This window comes from Plutella xylostella, chromosome 8, assembly GCF_932276165.1.
Source record: "Plutella xylostella chromosome 8, ilPluXylo3.1, whole genome shotgun sequence".
In the NCBI taxonomy this organism is placed as follows: domain Eukaryota; kingdom Metazoa; phylum Arthropoda; class Insecta; order Lepidoptera; family Plutellidae; genus Plutella; species Plutella xylostella.
Genome location: NC_063988.1, coordinates 3,606,052 through 3,624,135, shown reverse-complemented (window position 1 = coordinate 3,624,135; position 18,084 = coordinate 3,606,052). Strand labels below are relative to the sequence as shown.

General features: G+C 37.1%; 1 protein-coding gene across 3 annotated transcripts in view; it reads left to right on the top strand.

The window, feature by feature from the left end:
* Positions 1–1,888: 1,888 nt before the first annotated feature.
* Positions 1,889–18,084, top strand: part of LOC105383707 (beta-glucuronidase) — a 30,939-nt gene continuing 14,743 nt past the window's right edge. For 2 of the 3 annotated variants that reach the window (XM_048622667.1, XM_011553800.3), the window contains exons 1-3: positions 1,889–2,313; positions 12,523–12,792; positions 14,128–14,310. In XM_048622667.1, coding sequence (XP_048478624.1) covers positions 12,535–12,792; positions 14,128–14,310 — 441 coding nt within the window. In that variant the 5' untranslated portion in view covers positions 1,889–2,313; positions 12,523–12,534. Of the gene's footprint in view, positions 2,314–12,522; positions 12,793–12,920; positions 13,180–14,127; positions 14,311–18,084 lie in introns of those variants that run through there. The other variant, XM_048622668.1, reaches the window with a different exon arrangement.

Here is an 18,084-nt window from a genome sequence, read left to right as displayed (position 1 = left end):
AACTACAACAAGAAAAAGCAATCAAATTCTGTATTAAGTAATATTTTTTACGAGAATTGAGTATTAGAGTAAAAATTTTAGAACGCATGGTCAACCAGTAGGTTTCCAAAGGCCAAAAACCGCATGTAACGGTTGAAAACAAGTGCACTTTCATAGTATATAGGAGCACAAGGCTAACTATATATTAATCGCTTGATTTTTAGCCTAAAAAAAATCCGATTCCGGTATTACTTCAATACCGGTATTAATTTTCAATACCGGTATTGAAAAAGCGTGGATTTTGTCCGGGATCCCGGTATTACGCAATACCGGTACTGCGGTATTGCATGCCCTATTACATATACCATGCTGCACATGTAGGTTTCAGCTTCATATACCCTTTTTGCAACAACCTGTATTTGTGAGATTGTGTTCCACCATGCAGGTGGGCTCGTAACAATTCTACGTTTTTCGGCCTAAATCAGATCTATATTTAAAAAAGCAAAAGGTCACGTAACGTGAACACTTTCTATTTAATCTGCCTACTGTCCCCCACGATACGGGTTTTACCTAGTGTAGGGGACACCGATAATATCTGCCTGTTAATTCTCCACCGTTTTAATTTTAATTGTAATGTTTATTGTTTTTTATCTGGTGTTAATAAATGCTTTTTCATTTTCATTTTCACGTATACACTGACTCATCACAAAATCTCAAAAACTACAAGTGCTAAGGGTCTGAAATTTTGTGTCGGGGTTCCTTTTAAGACTTAGGTGCTCAATAAGACAAGATTTTGCGAAATTCAATCCTTACCCCTTAGGGGTGTAAAAGTTTGTATGAAACTTATATTGTTCTATTAACTAGTAGAGTTTTGAAATTTGCAAGGGAAGTAGTTTAGGTACCGTAGAGGTGCACTAAAAAAAGGTTTTCCAAAATTCTCACGGGAACGGGAATGAGGATAAAACCTTTTTTATGAAAACTCTAAACCTTAGTAAACTGAAAGCTTAGTTACAACAGGATATTGCAAAATTCCTACAGGAACGGGAGTTAGCGGGAAAAAACATTTGTGTGAAATAACGATAAATGTATTCCGTGAAAGTTTGCAAGTAGATTTGTTATACCACTATAAGTCAAAACTAAGGGTTTTGATTAAACTTAAAGCTTAGAATCATCAGAACTTACAGGCTTAATTTTTCCGCAGAATTCTCTCTGGAAAATCTTTCAAAGCGAAGCGAAGCTCGCGGGAAATGCTAGTTCTATTATGTAACTGAAATTTTAATATTTAAATAAGCACATATGCAAGTACCTTGAATGCAAACCTGCGGGCCCAAATACCTCGTGTTGGGCAATAGGTTTAAATAATTTAAATAATGTATACTTAGGTACTTATGTAGGTATAGGCTAAGTACCAACCTATTTAGGTATTGGTGATCAAAAGGCCCTATGAAACTTTTTTTTCACAAATTCAATAAACAGTTTGAAAATTCCGAAGTGGTGTAAAATGCCCTCACCCCTACCCTCAAATAAAAAAGAAAACCAAATTATGTTTTGGTTATGAAAAGTGTTTCCTGTGGTGGATCGGGTTGCTACGCAACTTTTCATACGTGAGTTCGATTTGCACTTGGGCACTTTTCATAAATACAAATCTTCAAAAGTGCGCCAAAATTTGTGTCTTTATTGTTTCAGTTTGAATTTACTCTCGCATATACCTACTTTTTCGGTTACTAATCAAGTCTGAAACATTGAAAATCAATTCGATCCAGATGATGATATTCTGTCTTTGAAATAGGTATTAGTGACACATGCAAACTTATTACAAATTCGTGAATTCTATTGTTTTTACAACCCATGTCCCATGAGTACCTACATTGTTTTTATCAGCTCAACGTGCATATAAAACGCGTTTAGCTCAGCAAATGTAATGCAGTCACGGCTCCTAGCTAGAAAGTGAATTAGCGAACAACCGACCAATTAGAGTGAAGTAGTGTTTAGCATTGGAGCGGTATCGAAGTGGTATTTTTGATTGGGTCGGCTGGAGCTGGTGGCGCGAGGGTCTGCGAGTCCCAGCCAGCAGTGGCAGTCAGCGTCAAGTCGTCAGTGGGAGCAGGCGACTGCGCGGCCGCGAGACTTACTGCTATCGTGTTCAAACACGATACTCTTCAAACAAATTCGCGATTAGCAAGTCAAATAATTGATAGGACGTTGTGTTTGGTCGAGATACAGTTTAGTCACTCGGAGTTCTTCACGGTTAGAAAGGAAAACTATGTAGGAGGCATTTTCAGCACTACTGAAAAGTTTTGGCAATTTGGCTGAAGATTAGCGGATAATTATAAAGTAAGTACTTCTTTTATATATAAAGAAAGCAATATTTTTAAACGTGTACATCTAGATTTAAAATGCCCCAAACGTACATTTTATTCTTATAAGAACTAGGTAGCTTGTCGGACCAAGATTCGCATCGCCTTAAATGGTCTTCCGTGAGGATTCATTTCAGTATTAAAAGCATAGAGCACTCAGGGTTAAAGTAGCCAGCACTACGATGATGACGGGGTACTATTTCAGTTAATACGTTTCAATCATAAGCTAAAATAAATAATAAACGTTTATTCGTTAAACTTTTGCTTACAAAAAATTATTTTTGGCGACCAAGCTAGGTCGCATCGCAACCCAGCAAAACATCCGCTTTCATCCATAAAGTCAACTTCTTCGCACAGGTTAGTAACCAAGGGGGCACAATATTCATGGTTGTTAATGAGAACATAAGATTTGGTAAATACTGAAAAATAAACATAAGTACTTAAATAAAAATATACTTATAAGTTATAAGTATGTAGTTACTTCATATTTTTATATAAGTATAAGATCCTCTACATTAGTACTTTATACACATCGTAATATGGGTAGCAGGGGAGGCTGAGGATTACTTATCTAGACTGTAGATTGTATGTATATGACTGTGTCGGTACATTTGAGGGGCTCACAACAGTCAAAAATAATAAGATTACGTTTATGTAGAAGATAGTGATGGTTGCACGCAGATAATTATTAATATCTTCTTACGAGTAGAGATAAAAGTGACGTGAAAACCTACTTTATTTAACAGGAATTTATAAGGATCTGTTAATCAAATATCCTAGGACTCCTAAGGCACATGCTAGATTTTACAAAGTACTTATATACCTATAGCAATTATTCCGGTTTGCAGAAAGGCACTTTATATAAGCTGTCCGTCTGTTTCTGTTTGTATGCTGTCATAGCAAGAAAGCAATATATTTAAGGTCGACATTAGTTTAAAGTTCCTTTCTGCAACTCAACGTAAGTCAAATAAAATCAGATAGGTACAAAAAAAAAATAATTAACTATACCTCATACCAATCATTGTGTAGAAGTCGTTGCAGAAAATGTTATAACTTTTACTTACCTACTTGGACGTGAAAATTTTTGGGAAAATTTATAATCATAAGTTTGTTTATTTTCCAGAATGGTTGGAATATTTTGCTATTTGCATAACATTGTTAGTTGACTTCTGACCTCCATTGAAATGGAATAAAATAGATAATAGCCGTGATACATCATTTACATACTTACCATATTTGTAGCATTATTATTTGTGTGGTATTCATCTTGTTTATCTGGTAAAATATTTAAATAGACGTACCTAACTATCATATATAATATAATATACTTAGCTACTAAATGAAAAGGTTCATATATTTAAAGTAAATTCAAAGCATTACGTAAAATTATATTGTTTTTAATTAGGCTACTAAAAAAGCTCTTTAAACTGTTTTTATTTACAGCTATTGCGGAAAAACCATTTTACATCCGCATCCGTCTCAAAAAATAAATAACTTTTGAATGTAAAACAAAGAAACATGGATTTTCCCATAAACGCACTTCGCTCGGTGTAGGTACCACACACATGATTTTAATTTATCCTAAAGTACCTAGGTATAATTAGTTAGTGGGGTAATTTAATTTTAAACATGAAGTGGCAGCGTAAGCGATTATGATCATGAATTTATGATTTAATCATTATATGTAATTAAGTAGGCTTTTAAGTACTTAGGAACATCCCATAATTAGATAGGCGCCCGTTAAAACTTAAGAAAAAATACGATCAATAATGAATACCTGCCTAGTAGGAAATCGGAACATTTATTTTTCTATTTAGGTACCTACCTAGTTAGATAAGAAAACGACTATACAGTTCCAGCCTTATCAAAGAGGTCGTGTTATAAATTGAATTTTGCCTCTGTCCTACCTTAAAACTTTGAGTGGTTTTCATTTGTCCGAAACCAGTATCACAATTGGAAACTTGGAATACACTTCTAGGTAGCGAATTAACATGGTAATCAATTTATAATAATCAATATAACTAGTTACAATATTGCAGTAGATACCTACCAGCGTGCACACGCACGCCTACCTGCCGTCGATTCCGCATCATCCCACAAGAGCGTAACTTCTCACTTCCCACGGTTGAACGATTCGATCACTCCTCGGTATTATCTCATTTCTTCACCATATTCACGTAACATGTACTCGTCAATCATATATCATATACAGCGAAACATCTCTATTATTAGCTATTATGTGTATTTTAAGTACGTCGATCTTATTTGAAATATCCGGATGATATTAATTTGATATCCGGATGTTTCGAGAAACTAGTCGATATTTTGTTATTCCCTGCGGTGGTGTTGGGAAACTTTTGTATTCAAATAGGTGTTGGTAAAGGATGTTTTTGGAAACGGATAGCGCGTTGCAAAAGGGCAATGGAACAGTTTTATATATTTTTGTGATTTCTCGTAGGCAGCCTAGAGGCCAGAGCCAGCTACGGCTTGAGAAAGGACAAACATAATAATATTACGCTCGTTATAGTATCCCGAAAGTCCCAAAATCAAACTTCAAAAGTAATGAACCAATAGGTATTAAACATGTTATCAGTGATAATTCGATATTGGTAATGTCATATTTTCCCTGATCTATCTTTTTTTTATCCCTGAAATCCTCTCTACTTACTTACTTATTCCCAATCTCCGCTGGGGAGCAAAGGGCCGAAGTGAAGCGCCGCCATTCTTTACGATCTTGGGCCAGCTCAGAGACATCCGCCCAAGACATCCCCGCCTGGCCCATTTCCTTTTTCACAGAGCGCTGCCATGTCTCTCGCGGTCTGCCGAGTCTTCGTTTACCGCCCTCGTGGTGCCATGTCAGCGCTTCCTTTGGGACGTCTTCAGTACGCCTTAGAACGTGTCCTATCCATCTCCATTTGCGTTCTTTTACGGTTTCTGCTACAGGTTTTTGATGTGTTCTGCGCCAAAGTTCCTCGTTGGAGACAAAGTCAAACCAACGGATCCCTAGGATACTGCGTAAGCATCTGTTTACGAAAACCTGTAGCTTGTTCGTGGTTTGAACCGTTTTCTTCCAAGTTTCGCAACCGTAGAGGAGAACGGTCTTTACGCACGCGTTGAACAGGCGGATCTTGGTTTGGAGACGGAATGCGGAAGACCTCCACACTGGGCTTAACATGGCAAAAGCTCCACGGGCTTTGTTAATGCGGTTCCCGATATCCTCGTCAGTTCCACCATTTGGTGTGATTTTGCTTCCCAGGTAGGTGAAGGTGTCAACATCTTCAATTGGTTGGCCGTTGATTTTAAATGGAGTACGGTCCGCAGTCATTACTCGCATTGACTTGGTCTTTTCTCTGTTGACATGCATGCCCACTCGGTTACCCAAATGGACGAGGTCATTGAGTTTCCTTTGCATATCAGCGCTATTTTCGGAGAAAAGACAAAGATCGTCCGCAAAAGCGAGATACTCCAGAGATGTTCCATCGGACCAATCCAGACCTCCTTTGCCATTCTGCTCCATCATATCCAAAATTACCTCGGTAATCATGATGAAGAGTAGTGGGGATAACATGCAGCCCTGCTTGACGCCAATATTGGGGCTTATTGGTTCGCTCAGCTTCCCTTCGTGGATTACTTGGCAAGTGTAGCCATTTAATCAATCCTCTCTAAACTTATACAACTCAACATGGCCATAGTTAAATTAAAAACATCCAAGATATAAATCCTTCGACCAGACCTTTCGTATTGTAGAGTTATCCATACAAAGTAAAAACGCTAACCTTAAAAAAGTGCTCCTATTAATATTTCAGTAGCTTAGATTGGCATCTAAGGAAAGGTACCCGCGTAGAAAATAACCGTGATTTATTAACTAATTCACGGCTATTCGGTAAATAACAAAGCCTCCATACCCCGTAAAAACAACTTAAACACAGAATTAACATGAAACTTTACGTGCGTAATTGGCTACAGCATAATACATATTTATTACCTTGGATTTATACAGGATCTTGTAATCACAGTATAGACGAAAGTGGATGAATCAGGGGGTCATTCTGAACAACTTGGTTGACCAAATATATAGAAAGAAAAATGACTTACTTTCATTTTATTTTTTAACACGCTATACATGTATATATGTATAGTATACTGCCATTCCCCATAACAAGGCACAAATTTGGTGAAATTCTGTATACAAACGCACAAGGACTTAACGTGTTGGTGGAAAGCGTAGTCGTGTGACCCAGTTAGTGTAGTGACCGGGCAGTGTCCAAACAAATATATCCGCCACCAAAAAGCGTAGACTAAGCGTTATAAGTATATCAAGCGCTGAAAAGTGGTGTTAGAGTGGTTACCGTAAAGGATTGTCAGCTATTTCTAAGAGATAGGGAGGATAGCGAAAATACGTAATGTGAGTTCCAATTTCGAGGTGATATTGGTTATCTAGAGATAACTGGAGCTGAAGCTCTACATACATAATAACTAAAATTACTAATATGAATACGGAGTTATGTTGCTGGTTTGTGATTTGTAGCCGTGACAGGTATTTCGGTTATGTTGTTTTATTATTAATCATTTAACAGTCGGTAAGAATAACGTTTCACGTAAGGACGGTCATTTTGGAAAATTATGATGATAAAGTGCCTTTATCGCCATGTTCTGCTGGATAAAAAACATGCTGTCATGAAGAATCGAAAGATATTGTTTAGAGAAAATACTTAAAAGTTTACCCACACGAGTAAATTCAATTGATATAAATTTCTAACACAGATGTGACAGCGATGCTGAGTTTTTGCAGTCGCGTGTCTAACTAAATACTACGTTCGCTCTCACCTTGGTTTCAACGCGGCTATAGCAATACTACGACAATACATAGATCATATATATTATGAGATTTATGAGCAGACACTATTTAACTTTAAAATATTTCCTTACATCAATTTCGAGGTCAAATTTTTAATGACAATAGGTAACTTTACTCTAGTCGGTAACTAAGCTTTGAAAAAACGTAGGTAGTAGTTCTGTGAGTATTAACATATAGGTAGGTACTTAATGTGTTGAACTATCAGATGCAATAGTTATGCATCCGGGTGGTTATTCCTCTTGGCTATTGTACGAACAAGCTCCCGGTTTCACATGCACAGTCAGGCTGTAACCGTCCATCACGGCTGCAGATCTGATTAATGTTGCCTTAATGAAGCCGGCGACCGCCAGGCGCACAGTGAGACAGAAAAGCTGTTTCAGTTTATCCTTGATCGGAGGATACCTTATCTCGATGACAAGCAGTCTACACGGCTCTCAAGAGATCTTCACGGTGTAATTTTGTATAGGTTAGGGAGTCATTAATTAAATGCAATTGTATGCAACTGTGGTGGATATAGTTATGTATATCACGTTAAATAAGTACTACACTACATAATATATAAGTACTAAACTCAAAATTAAGTTATTTATTTATGTGCATTAGGCAAACGTTCTACGAACGGGACCTAAATACGTGCTCGACTTATCTCGCATTCCGCTAACACTTTTGTATTCAACTGTTCGCTGTAAAGAGATGTCTGATAAAGCATTCCCGAGGGCACAATACTTCTATTGAGCTCGCGAGGAATAGGGCTGGGAATTTTAATGGGTTTGAGTATGGAAATGTGGCGAGATGTCGACTGCGCTGATACTAAATGAGCCATTCATGCCCCGCGGTTGCTTGCCTTTGACTAGCTGTAGCCTGTATTAGATAGGTACAGTGAGCAAAACAGATTAGTGTCTATCCAATGCCAACATGATCCTACGAACTGTAAATGAAACGTATACGAGTTGAAGAATGTTTATTTGATATTGAACGAATACTCTTGAATATTCACCATTTGTCAGTGTAGGCTCTGGGCGTGGCGTGGATACTTTATCTATTTTGCTGACTGTACACAACACACCGAAAGAAGTCAATGATCCTCTAATTTATATACTTGGCAAAGCCTATTGTGAGTATTTTTTGTACAAATTAACTTCTAGAAAATCTTTACATATTTTGTTTCTATCATTCAACAGGAGACGTGATATTTTTTATGCGAAGGTTGATGAACTAAATTTAAATTTAATTTTATGTCTCTGTTATAGCATAGATTAATAGGCTATAAGTAGTTACTGTCATAACAGATCTTTGCTATACTTTTGCTATAAGATATTGCACCTGAGTTTTCTTAAATTACTAAAAATAAATTAAAGTTTCATATTTTTAATTAATAATTATAGCTAAGTACTAAAAACATGGATGGGCAAAAACTGGTGCATGTTAGTCGCAGATTGCGAAGCGTATCACTATCGGTGCAAGATCAAGATTTTTATTGACGATCGATAACCGACGCAAGTATAGGTCTGTCGTTTACAATAGCTACCTACCAAACCGATACTGATGTGATTCTTCCAGGTAATAGGTACTTACATTCAATATACCCTGCGTAGTGTGCGTAGTCAGTGACTGACACAGCCTTTACTACGACTGTGACAATGCCAAGTAGGTCAGGCTCCCTATGGCTTGTTTTGGTAATGATTTTCGCATAAAAACAGTGTTCGGCATATGGATCGGCACCATTTCATGTGAGTCCGACCAAAATTGGACTATACTTACACGACAATATTATACCGCTTCTTTCACCCGTTGTCAAATCAAGTTCGCGATCGGGAGCCATATAGCACAGAATAATAAAACTAATAGAGACAATAGACACCGACACGACCCGAAAACTAAGTTTGTACAGCAGCTGTCTTGTAGGCCAGTACAATTAATAATATTACAAAAAATATATAATTCATAATTATTATTAATCTATCTAAAAGATCTTAAATAAGAGCTACCGCGCGCTGTGCTGTGCGTGATGGACACTTTTATTCTTACGATCAACAACCGTGACGGAGCTTACACAATATTTGTGACATATTATATTATAACGCATATATATTTATGCAATTAATAAGTAAATAAAGACACTGTAAAATATACTACGCGAGTTCAGAGTTAGCCCCAGTTGGAATAAAAGTAGCTTAGTTTTTTTATGTTCAGTTTACCAATCTCTGAAAATAAATTGAGTGGATGAATATCAAACTGCCATATGTCCACCTACCCGAAAGATTTACTTTTTGATTTGGTCGTGTTATCCGTTAAAATGTCAGTTTACCTAATCCCTTCAAAATCCAATAAATGCAAGGCATTCATGAGAAAAAAGCCGTTAAAAAAGTAAAGTTTTTTTCAAATCCTATTAAGTCTCACCGTTTCGCATTTCAAATACTAACAAGTCCATAGCGGCCAATCACAGAGCGTAATTTTTTCAACATGACGTCAGTCTTGCTGGGACTTTCGAGGTTGTGGTTTGCGCTCTTAGTGTTTTTTAACTAAAATGAATGAAAATGTGGATCAAATTGTTATTGTTGAGCTCGCAATAGAATCAGGTTGGAGACTATAGCGAAAAAAGCAAGACCACCTTAAAGACCACTTTAAAACCACCTTTTTTCCAACCCACGTAGCATTTTCGTAGTAAACACAGTGCATTATCGGGTAGAATATACAGTAGGTACCTACATTTTGGCCAGGTTTTATTTTTTTCTACCTCTATTACCTATAGCGAAAAAAGCAAGACCACCTTAAAGACCACTTTAAAACCACCTTTTTTCCAACCCACGTAGCATTTTCGTAGTAAACACAGTGCATTATCGGGTAGAATATACAGTAGGTACCTACATTTTGGCCAGGTTTTATTTTTTTCTACCTCTATTATTACCTTGTATTTTGTATAACTTGTGAAGGGCCAGTCAATTTTATAAAATAAAAACTTTAAAAAATATTAATCGGTATTTTTCAAACAACTATAAGTTCTTAAGATTCATAACAAATCAGCATAAGTCCTGTATGGGCATATCAAACTGCTATAAGTCCAAACTGTTTTTAAACTTTTCCGCATTTCTATGAGTGTTAAAATGGATTTGTTTATTAAAATACATTCTTAAGGTCACAAGTCAACTGATTAAATCACGGGGCAAGTTCTATGACCATTAAATTATAGAGAAAACAAAAACCTCCATTTCCCAAATTTTGCGTGGAGGTGACTTATGGCAATTTGATATTCATCCACTCCTATGTTGTAAAGGTCTACCAGTATGACCTGTATCTCTTATGTATCAATAGTTGTACCTATTATTCGTATAAATAAACTACTTGTCTGCTGAAATTGCATTACTCTGCATTGACTGCATTATATCATCGCCAGGATGCAATCCTCACATCAGCAGTAACGGTAATAATTAGACTGAGCACTATGTCGCACATACTCAGTAATGTGGTATACCTGCATAGTTATGTATACAGGGTTATTGGTAAGTAGACCGGATCCTTTCAGGAGGTGATAGAGGAAGGCATTTCCAGTCGATTGAACCCAATAATGTATTATCCTAAACTTAACCATGGTTAAGGTTTTTTTAATTTTTTGCCAAAATTTTATGTTTAAAACCGAAAATAAAAAAAACTAGCCACATTTCAATAATTTTTTTGGTTGTTTTGCATAAGTAACACCTTAATAAACTAATTTAAATAATCAAATGTGCACTATTCGACTTAAATTAGACATAATACCTCAAAATAGTTTACCATTTTGAAAAAATATTCAAAACGCAAAAACAAATAAATTAAATTAAAAAAGATTTTCATATGACATTTTTTTGTGCACTTCAGCTTAAAAACATGGTCAACTAATAAGCTTTCAAACAAGATAATTCAATACCAAATCGATATAGGTATCACCAAGATATGGCCAAAACAACCAGCACAGACGGACAAAATTCAACAGAAAAACTAACAAAATTAGCCCAATTTAAAGGTAAATAGTGTGATTGTTTTCAGTCCTGTTAACTTTAGTATGGAAACCCCTGGTCAGTTTTCTCCGCTTTCTCTGGTTGTTTTGGCCATATCTTGGTGATACCTTAATCGATTTGGTATTGAATCATCTTTTTTGAAAGCTTATTAGTTGACCATGTTTTTAAGCTGAAGTGCACAAAAAAATGTCATATGAAAATCTTTTTTAATTTATTTGTTTTTGCGTTTTGAATATTTTTTCAAAATGTTTAACTATTTTGAGGTATTATGTCTAATTTAAGTCGAATAATGCACATTTGATTATTTTAATTAGTTTATTAAGGTGTTACTTATGCAAAACAACCAAAAAAATTATTGAAATGTGGCTAGTTTTTTTTATTTTCGGTTTTAAGCATAAAATTTTGGCAAAAAATTAAAAAAACCTTAAATATTAAATATCTCAAAAATGGTTAAGTTTAGGATAATGCATTATTGGGTTCAATCGACTGGAAATGCCTTCTTCTATCACCTCCTGAAAGGATCCGGTCTACTTACCAATAACCCTGTATACTTAGATGTACTTAGGGATATTATGTACATACAGTATTGTTATTGTGCAGGGACTAGAAAGTTATTAAAAACTCTGCGTAACGAATAATTAGCATAAGTACATAGTTATCACATTCTCATCTAACCCAGTGCACTGTTGCAGTTGGCATGTGATGGCAACATGAGTGAGCCAGTGCCCATTCAATCCTTACTAGGTGATCACTGTTTGTCGAGTGACTTTTATGAAACGCTAAACGTTAATAAAATATGTTTTTTCATTCAATTTAATTTAGGTACTACCTAAATTAAATTAAAGGCCGGCTGATAGCTACAATTAGACTAGACGGCGCATTCGCTTTCCGCTCCTCTCGTCATACCAACTATTGCATAATTTCACTTTTCTATTCAATCATTCTGTACCTTAAGTACTATCTAAGTACATAATGAAATTTGTATTCTAATCTTACTCGCTATAGTGATCTACAATCTACATTTATAACTTGTATTAGTTCCTACTCACAAGAGCACTGATTCCATATAATGTGATAAGTACTGATAGCTCTTCTTTTAGTTACCGACATGCATTACATAAAATAATCAGCTAGGTATATTTGCTTCTGGATTAAGAAAGTATCACCATATGGTCCAATATTAAATTTTAATCGTCATTTGCCGTTATACACAATAAAAAGGATGATACTTGAATTATAATTACTTACACAAAGCCGACTTTATTATACACTACGACCTTATTCTCAATACAAACAAATCGTCTGTTTTACAATAATTACTTTTATCTTTCAGATAGTTACCGCCATGATGTGCGGCTTACGTTATCTGAAGACGTTGCTCCTGATATCGGCCACCAATGCCTTTATCACCAGCACGGGCTCCAACGACATCAGCCACCTGCAGAAGCAGCTGTACACGAACCCTGGCAGCGCGCTGTACCCACAGGCGACGGAGACCAGGGACCTCAAGACCTTGGATGGGATATGGAACTTCAGGAAGTCGCCGTCCGCTGACCCCGAGATCGGGTACCGGGAGAAGTGGTACCGGTGGGACCTGGCTGAGGTTAGTTTTATCATTGGTTAGGAAAAGGGGATCACTGTAGCTTCATGAAAACATAGTTTCGGAGCGCTGTTGTGCTAACGTTGCATTAAAAACAAAGATCACGTGAAAGCTCTCCATCGGTCGTAGTAACACACCATCACCTTTCCTCATTCATTCATTGAAAATATGAACAGTGTTTTAATGTCGAAGGTGTTAGCGCCGCTGCTTGTCGTGTGTGACGCGAGGCAAGCGGCGGCGCGGCGGCTCTGTTCACTGACGCTCCGCTGCTGGCTTCAGATCCTCACGTGGTTCATCGACCTCTCCGGCGACTTCGGACAATACATCCACAGACACGGCAACGCGAGCCGCGGCTTCGTCGAGAAGTGGTTCGAAAAGGATTTGAAGAAGGTTTTAAAACTGTAGACTGTTGTTACGTCATCGTTGTTTTTGTCCGACCACATGTCTACCCGGCGATTGATATCCCGTCGAGTGTACCATCTGTTTGACTATAATATTACATGCAAATCGTAGCCGGTTACATGGTAATACCGCATTGTTATCGTCTGTATATTCAAATCAGTGCTTGGCTTTCTGAGAAGGAAGGTATTTTTTCGCCGAGTAGACATTTCGAGTGTAATGCAAGCAATTTAAATGGTTTTGTCGGTTTTGTTCCTTCCAGCAGCGGCTGTCATTGGTGCACAAACTTATTTTATTGAGCATTTTATTTTGTTAAAAAAAGCTTTATGACTTTAGGATGCTTTAGGCTTTCGGCTTCTTGTTGTTTTACGCTTATTTATTTTCCTTATTATTATCAATTCAGTGTTGGATATCCGTCTTCACAGGTCTTTAAGTATGTAATTAGTTTTTACTACTTATTAAAATTCCGTTATTTACTATTTTATCATGAACATTTAAAATCCTTTTTTGAATACATAAATATAACTGAATTTATAGAACAAGGAACTCAAGTACGTATGAGTACACACAATATACAACAACGCGAACTCGGGTGTACCGATCACACTGCCTCACCCATTACCCACGATTCTTGCTTTCTTCCTCAGTGTTAGTAATTAAACCAATGTGAACGTAGTATCATCATAATATCAATCAGTAGGGAAGCATTTACTATAACTTAATTTAAATATTTATTAGCGGCCCACTAATGTCCGGCTGCTACCAACCCATCCATAATACGATTAATACGCCATACCCTATTTCCCTCCTCATCCCATAGTATAGTGGTCTGGTAGAGATTGCTGTAAGCAATAAGGCAGCCTCTTTATACTGTTTTATTTTTAAGTTTCTGTATTGTATTTTTTATTTTTGTTGTAAATAAATTGTATTGTATTGTAGACTGGCGAGGTGATCCCGATGCCGGTGCCCGCCTCGTACAACGACGTAGGCGAGGACCGGTCCCTGCGCGACCACGTGGGGCTGGTGTGGTACGACCGCCGCTTCCACGTGCCCTCCTGGTGGAAGACCAGCAACCAGCGCGTGTGGCTGCGCTTCAGCAGCGTGCATTATGCTGCGCAAGTTGTGAGTTTTTTATTTCAGAAATTTAATTGGGTAAGGGGTGGAGTGAATGAGGATATGACAGAGGATAAGGTAAAATGGCGTGACATGACCAACTAAGCCGACCCTAAATAAGGATAAGGCAAGGAAGAAGAAGAAGAATTGGGTAAGGGGTGAATCTTATAAATTTGGACATCAAAAAATAGATTTCGTTTTCGTTATAACTTTTAACATATCCTATGCATCAAAAATTCATTTATACTACTGGGTAGCTGAAATTCTAAAGAATAGATTAAAGTTAATAAGAATACTTAAAGCTTGTTGATCAGGGTATCGATTTATGTAACCAAACAACAAGAGCAAAAGTTAAGCCGATGGCTTCTTCGGTCTTTATTTATTACAACAAATAAGTGATACTGACATAGGGAGGTTTCACAAATGAGAACTTAGAGTGAAGCATAACATAACTTAAGAATGACATGCAGCACAGCGCTTTCATTGGCAATGTCAAACTGCATCATGGGTCTAGGAACCTAAGCTAGAACAAGTTTGTTTCAGAATCCCACAATATTTTCAGCACATTTATAGTTAATACTCACGTTAACAGTAACCTATTTGAAAATACAGTCCTCCTTGACCCGCCAATGATAATAGAAGTGTATTCCATTGATGCATCAATGCCATCAAGACAGGCATCAGCTCGCGTTATTGGATACGGATGTAGGTGGGCGCGTGGCTCGCAGGGAACGCCCTGGCGGCGGCGGCGTGTGGCCTGACCTGCCGTAATCCGGCTTCACATCAAACTTGATACAATACTCGGGGAAAACATTCTGCAAAACATAGGGATACCACTAGGGTTAGGTTATAGGTACTGCTAAAAAATCTCTACCTGACTTGTTTATTAGTGGACTTGTAGGAATAAACAATATTGTAACTATAAATGCATATCTAAGAGGAACGAAACAGAAAATCACTTTTAACTATTAAGGAACTAAACACTTTGATAACCAGAAACATTTCTGGTAATTTAGAAGTACCTAGTACGGCTTAAACAGCTGATGCCCTAGTCTCGTGACCCGGGGTCGACACTCTCCACGGGAGTAGGGATAAACGTAGTTGAAACCAGAGGTGCCCTCCTGTCTGTCACTATGCGGTCCTTCTGATTGGACAATTGTCCCGACTCCGGTGTGGTCAGTCTTGAACCCACTTCGCACAATATGCACACAGACTAAAAACTTGACCTCCGAACTACCTACATCGGTCAAGATTCAAGATACAAAAATAAAACCGGTGGTTCTGTTGTTGTGTCCGCCTGCTAACACAACAACTGACCTTTGCTACGAATTTCTCGAAAAACGTGAAATTACGACATGATGAATAATTGAATATCATTTGTCTTGCTCACGGAACGTGAGCAAATTAGCATTCTAAATAAGGTTTTTGAATACCTTTTTTCTTGTTTACTAACGTAAGCATACCACATGATAAATTCCGCAGTGTAAACGCCCGGTAACACGAGATCTTGCAGCCGGTAACAAAAGCTAATCAAAATCTACGCACCTATATCACTTTCACTTACACTCAGCGTAACACAGTGCGCTGCAGAATATGCGTCTATTTGAGACACGTGACATTACGACTACGAAAGAGGGCAAGTATCACTGACCTCACACATTAACCAATCAACTTCCTTGCAGACATTGCCTGTAACACTCCTAGGATTATAGAGGTACATACATACCTAAGTGGATAAGAACATAATGTATGGAGCAATGATTAGGAACAGCTGGGCGCTTTTGAATAAGTAGAGGTCCCATTACCTATTTAGATAACGTATCTTATAGTACTTATTTATTCTTTGGTTTAGGGGTTATTGGGAATATATAAACCTGTTTATATATTATCGTCTCGAAGTGCAGCAATCCCTTGCTAGAATCAACAGCCGTCGAAGAAGCCAAACTAATATGACATCATAAGTCTTTAGGCATCCCATGCACCTATTCTGAGATCTATCAGAAAGGCTAAAACCAATACCAGCAACACTTGGACAACTGCCAGGAATTAACGAAAAGCTACCGGGACTTGCCCTTATTTTGCTAAATCAACTATTCAGCCTTGATGCCGATGCTCTACCACCTAGCTTTCCAAGCATTAATTTTGTTGTCCTGTGTCTAAAATGGTTTCAACTTGGTGTCAATAAATATGATTAGAATTCTTATAATAAAAAAAACAGCTGACATCGCTTCGCTTGTCTTTAGAGGTATAAGTGTTACTTATTAAGTCTCTAGGGCTCTAGGGTATGCAGGGTATTAAAATATATGCTTAATTACTTGATTTAGCAACCGAGAGAAAGAGGTATTAACCTACAAACATTGTAATGGCCAGTCGTCCAATAACTTGCTGAAATGGCCGATAAACCCGGCGATTGTGCGTGAAAACATTTGTTAGCCATTAAATTTGTATTGTGTAGTTGTGCGTGGTACGAGATACAGGGTGCGCCTTTCTGAGCGGATCTTAAAGATCTTTGAAAAAGTGACAAATCTAAGGCTATTATGTCCTTATAAATTAACTAAAGAATAAATAGTAGAAAGTATAAAATGTTCGGTATTACTAGAGAACAATTTATATCACAAAGCAGAATTTATTAAAAAGAAAAAGCGAGGTTACACCCACTTTGCCAAACATAGCAGTTTGAATGACAAATCCTAATGCATCTTAAAGCTGTTTGAAAAGTGTTCTAAATTACAGTCAACTATACCGATTAAAAGATACTCCACTCTACGAATATGACATAAAATGTAAAGATTATCAGGCACCCTGTAAACTGTATCCAAGCTAAATGCATTCATATGGGCACAGAGATATCGCGAGGCAGATATAAATCAACGCCAGCCCCGGACTCGCAATGCTGTTTATGAATTTTATGATATGTGCTATTAACGTATCTTGTCCTTTTTGAGTTTTGAGTTACAGTAACTTGCCAACATTAGTGGTGGAGCTGCCTGAGCTGCCATCAATTCAAGTATTTTGAAAATAAACGGCTTCCAGGAAATTTATTAAGATACATACTCCAGACTCTTGAAAATTAAAATTCTGACTTTTATCTTTGTACAGAATGCGGTATAAACGTATCTTTGTAAACACAATTTTAACAAACGTTTAAAAAACAGTTCATTGATCCATTGAAAAACCAACAATAAATCGGAATCCAATTAAAACTATTTACTTATTAATATTTATATGGAGCTGCTCAGTCGCACGCTATTTTCTTTTGCTTCGACGACGCCGAATACTTACTAGCTATTTTCAGTACATTGAGCACTAAAATTCCAATGCCGTCGTATTTCCACCTTAAATTATACTGCCATAAGGACTAGGGAGCTATAAATTGTATATTTAAACCAAGCAAAGTTCCCGTTTTGCGTCACGGAACGAATTCGATAGATATCTTTAACCGTGACTTCAAGTGCTTTGCTCACAAAATCCCGTGTGTGCTTTCCTACCAAAATATCCTTCAACTGATGTACTTACATAACAATTAATTATTAAATTTATACTTACTTTAAATAGTACCACATACCTCTACCTATTTAGGTAGGTGTATAATCTTTGAGTGTGTCACGATCACGACTCACGCCGACACCCATTTTAACTTTAATCTAACAAACACTTAACCTAACTATCTATGTAAGTACTTAGTTGGTAGGTAGCTAAAAAGTAGGAAATTAGATTATCTTAATTAGTCAGAGGTGCGTAGCGCACATAAAATATTAGATAGTGTATGTAAAGCATTCACTA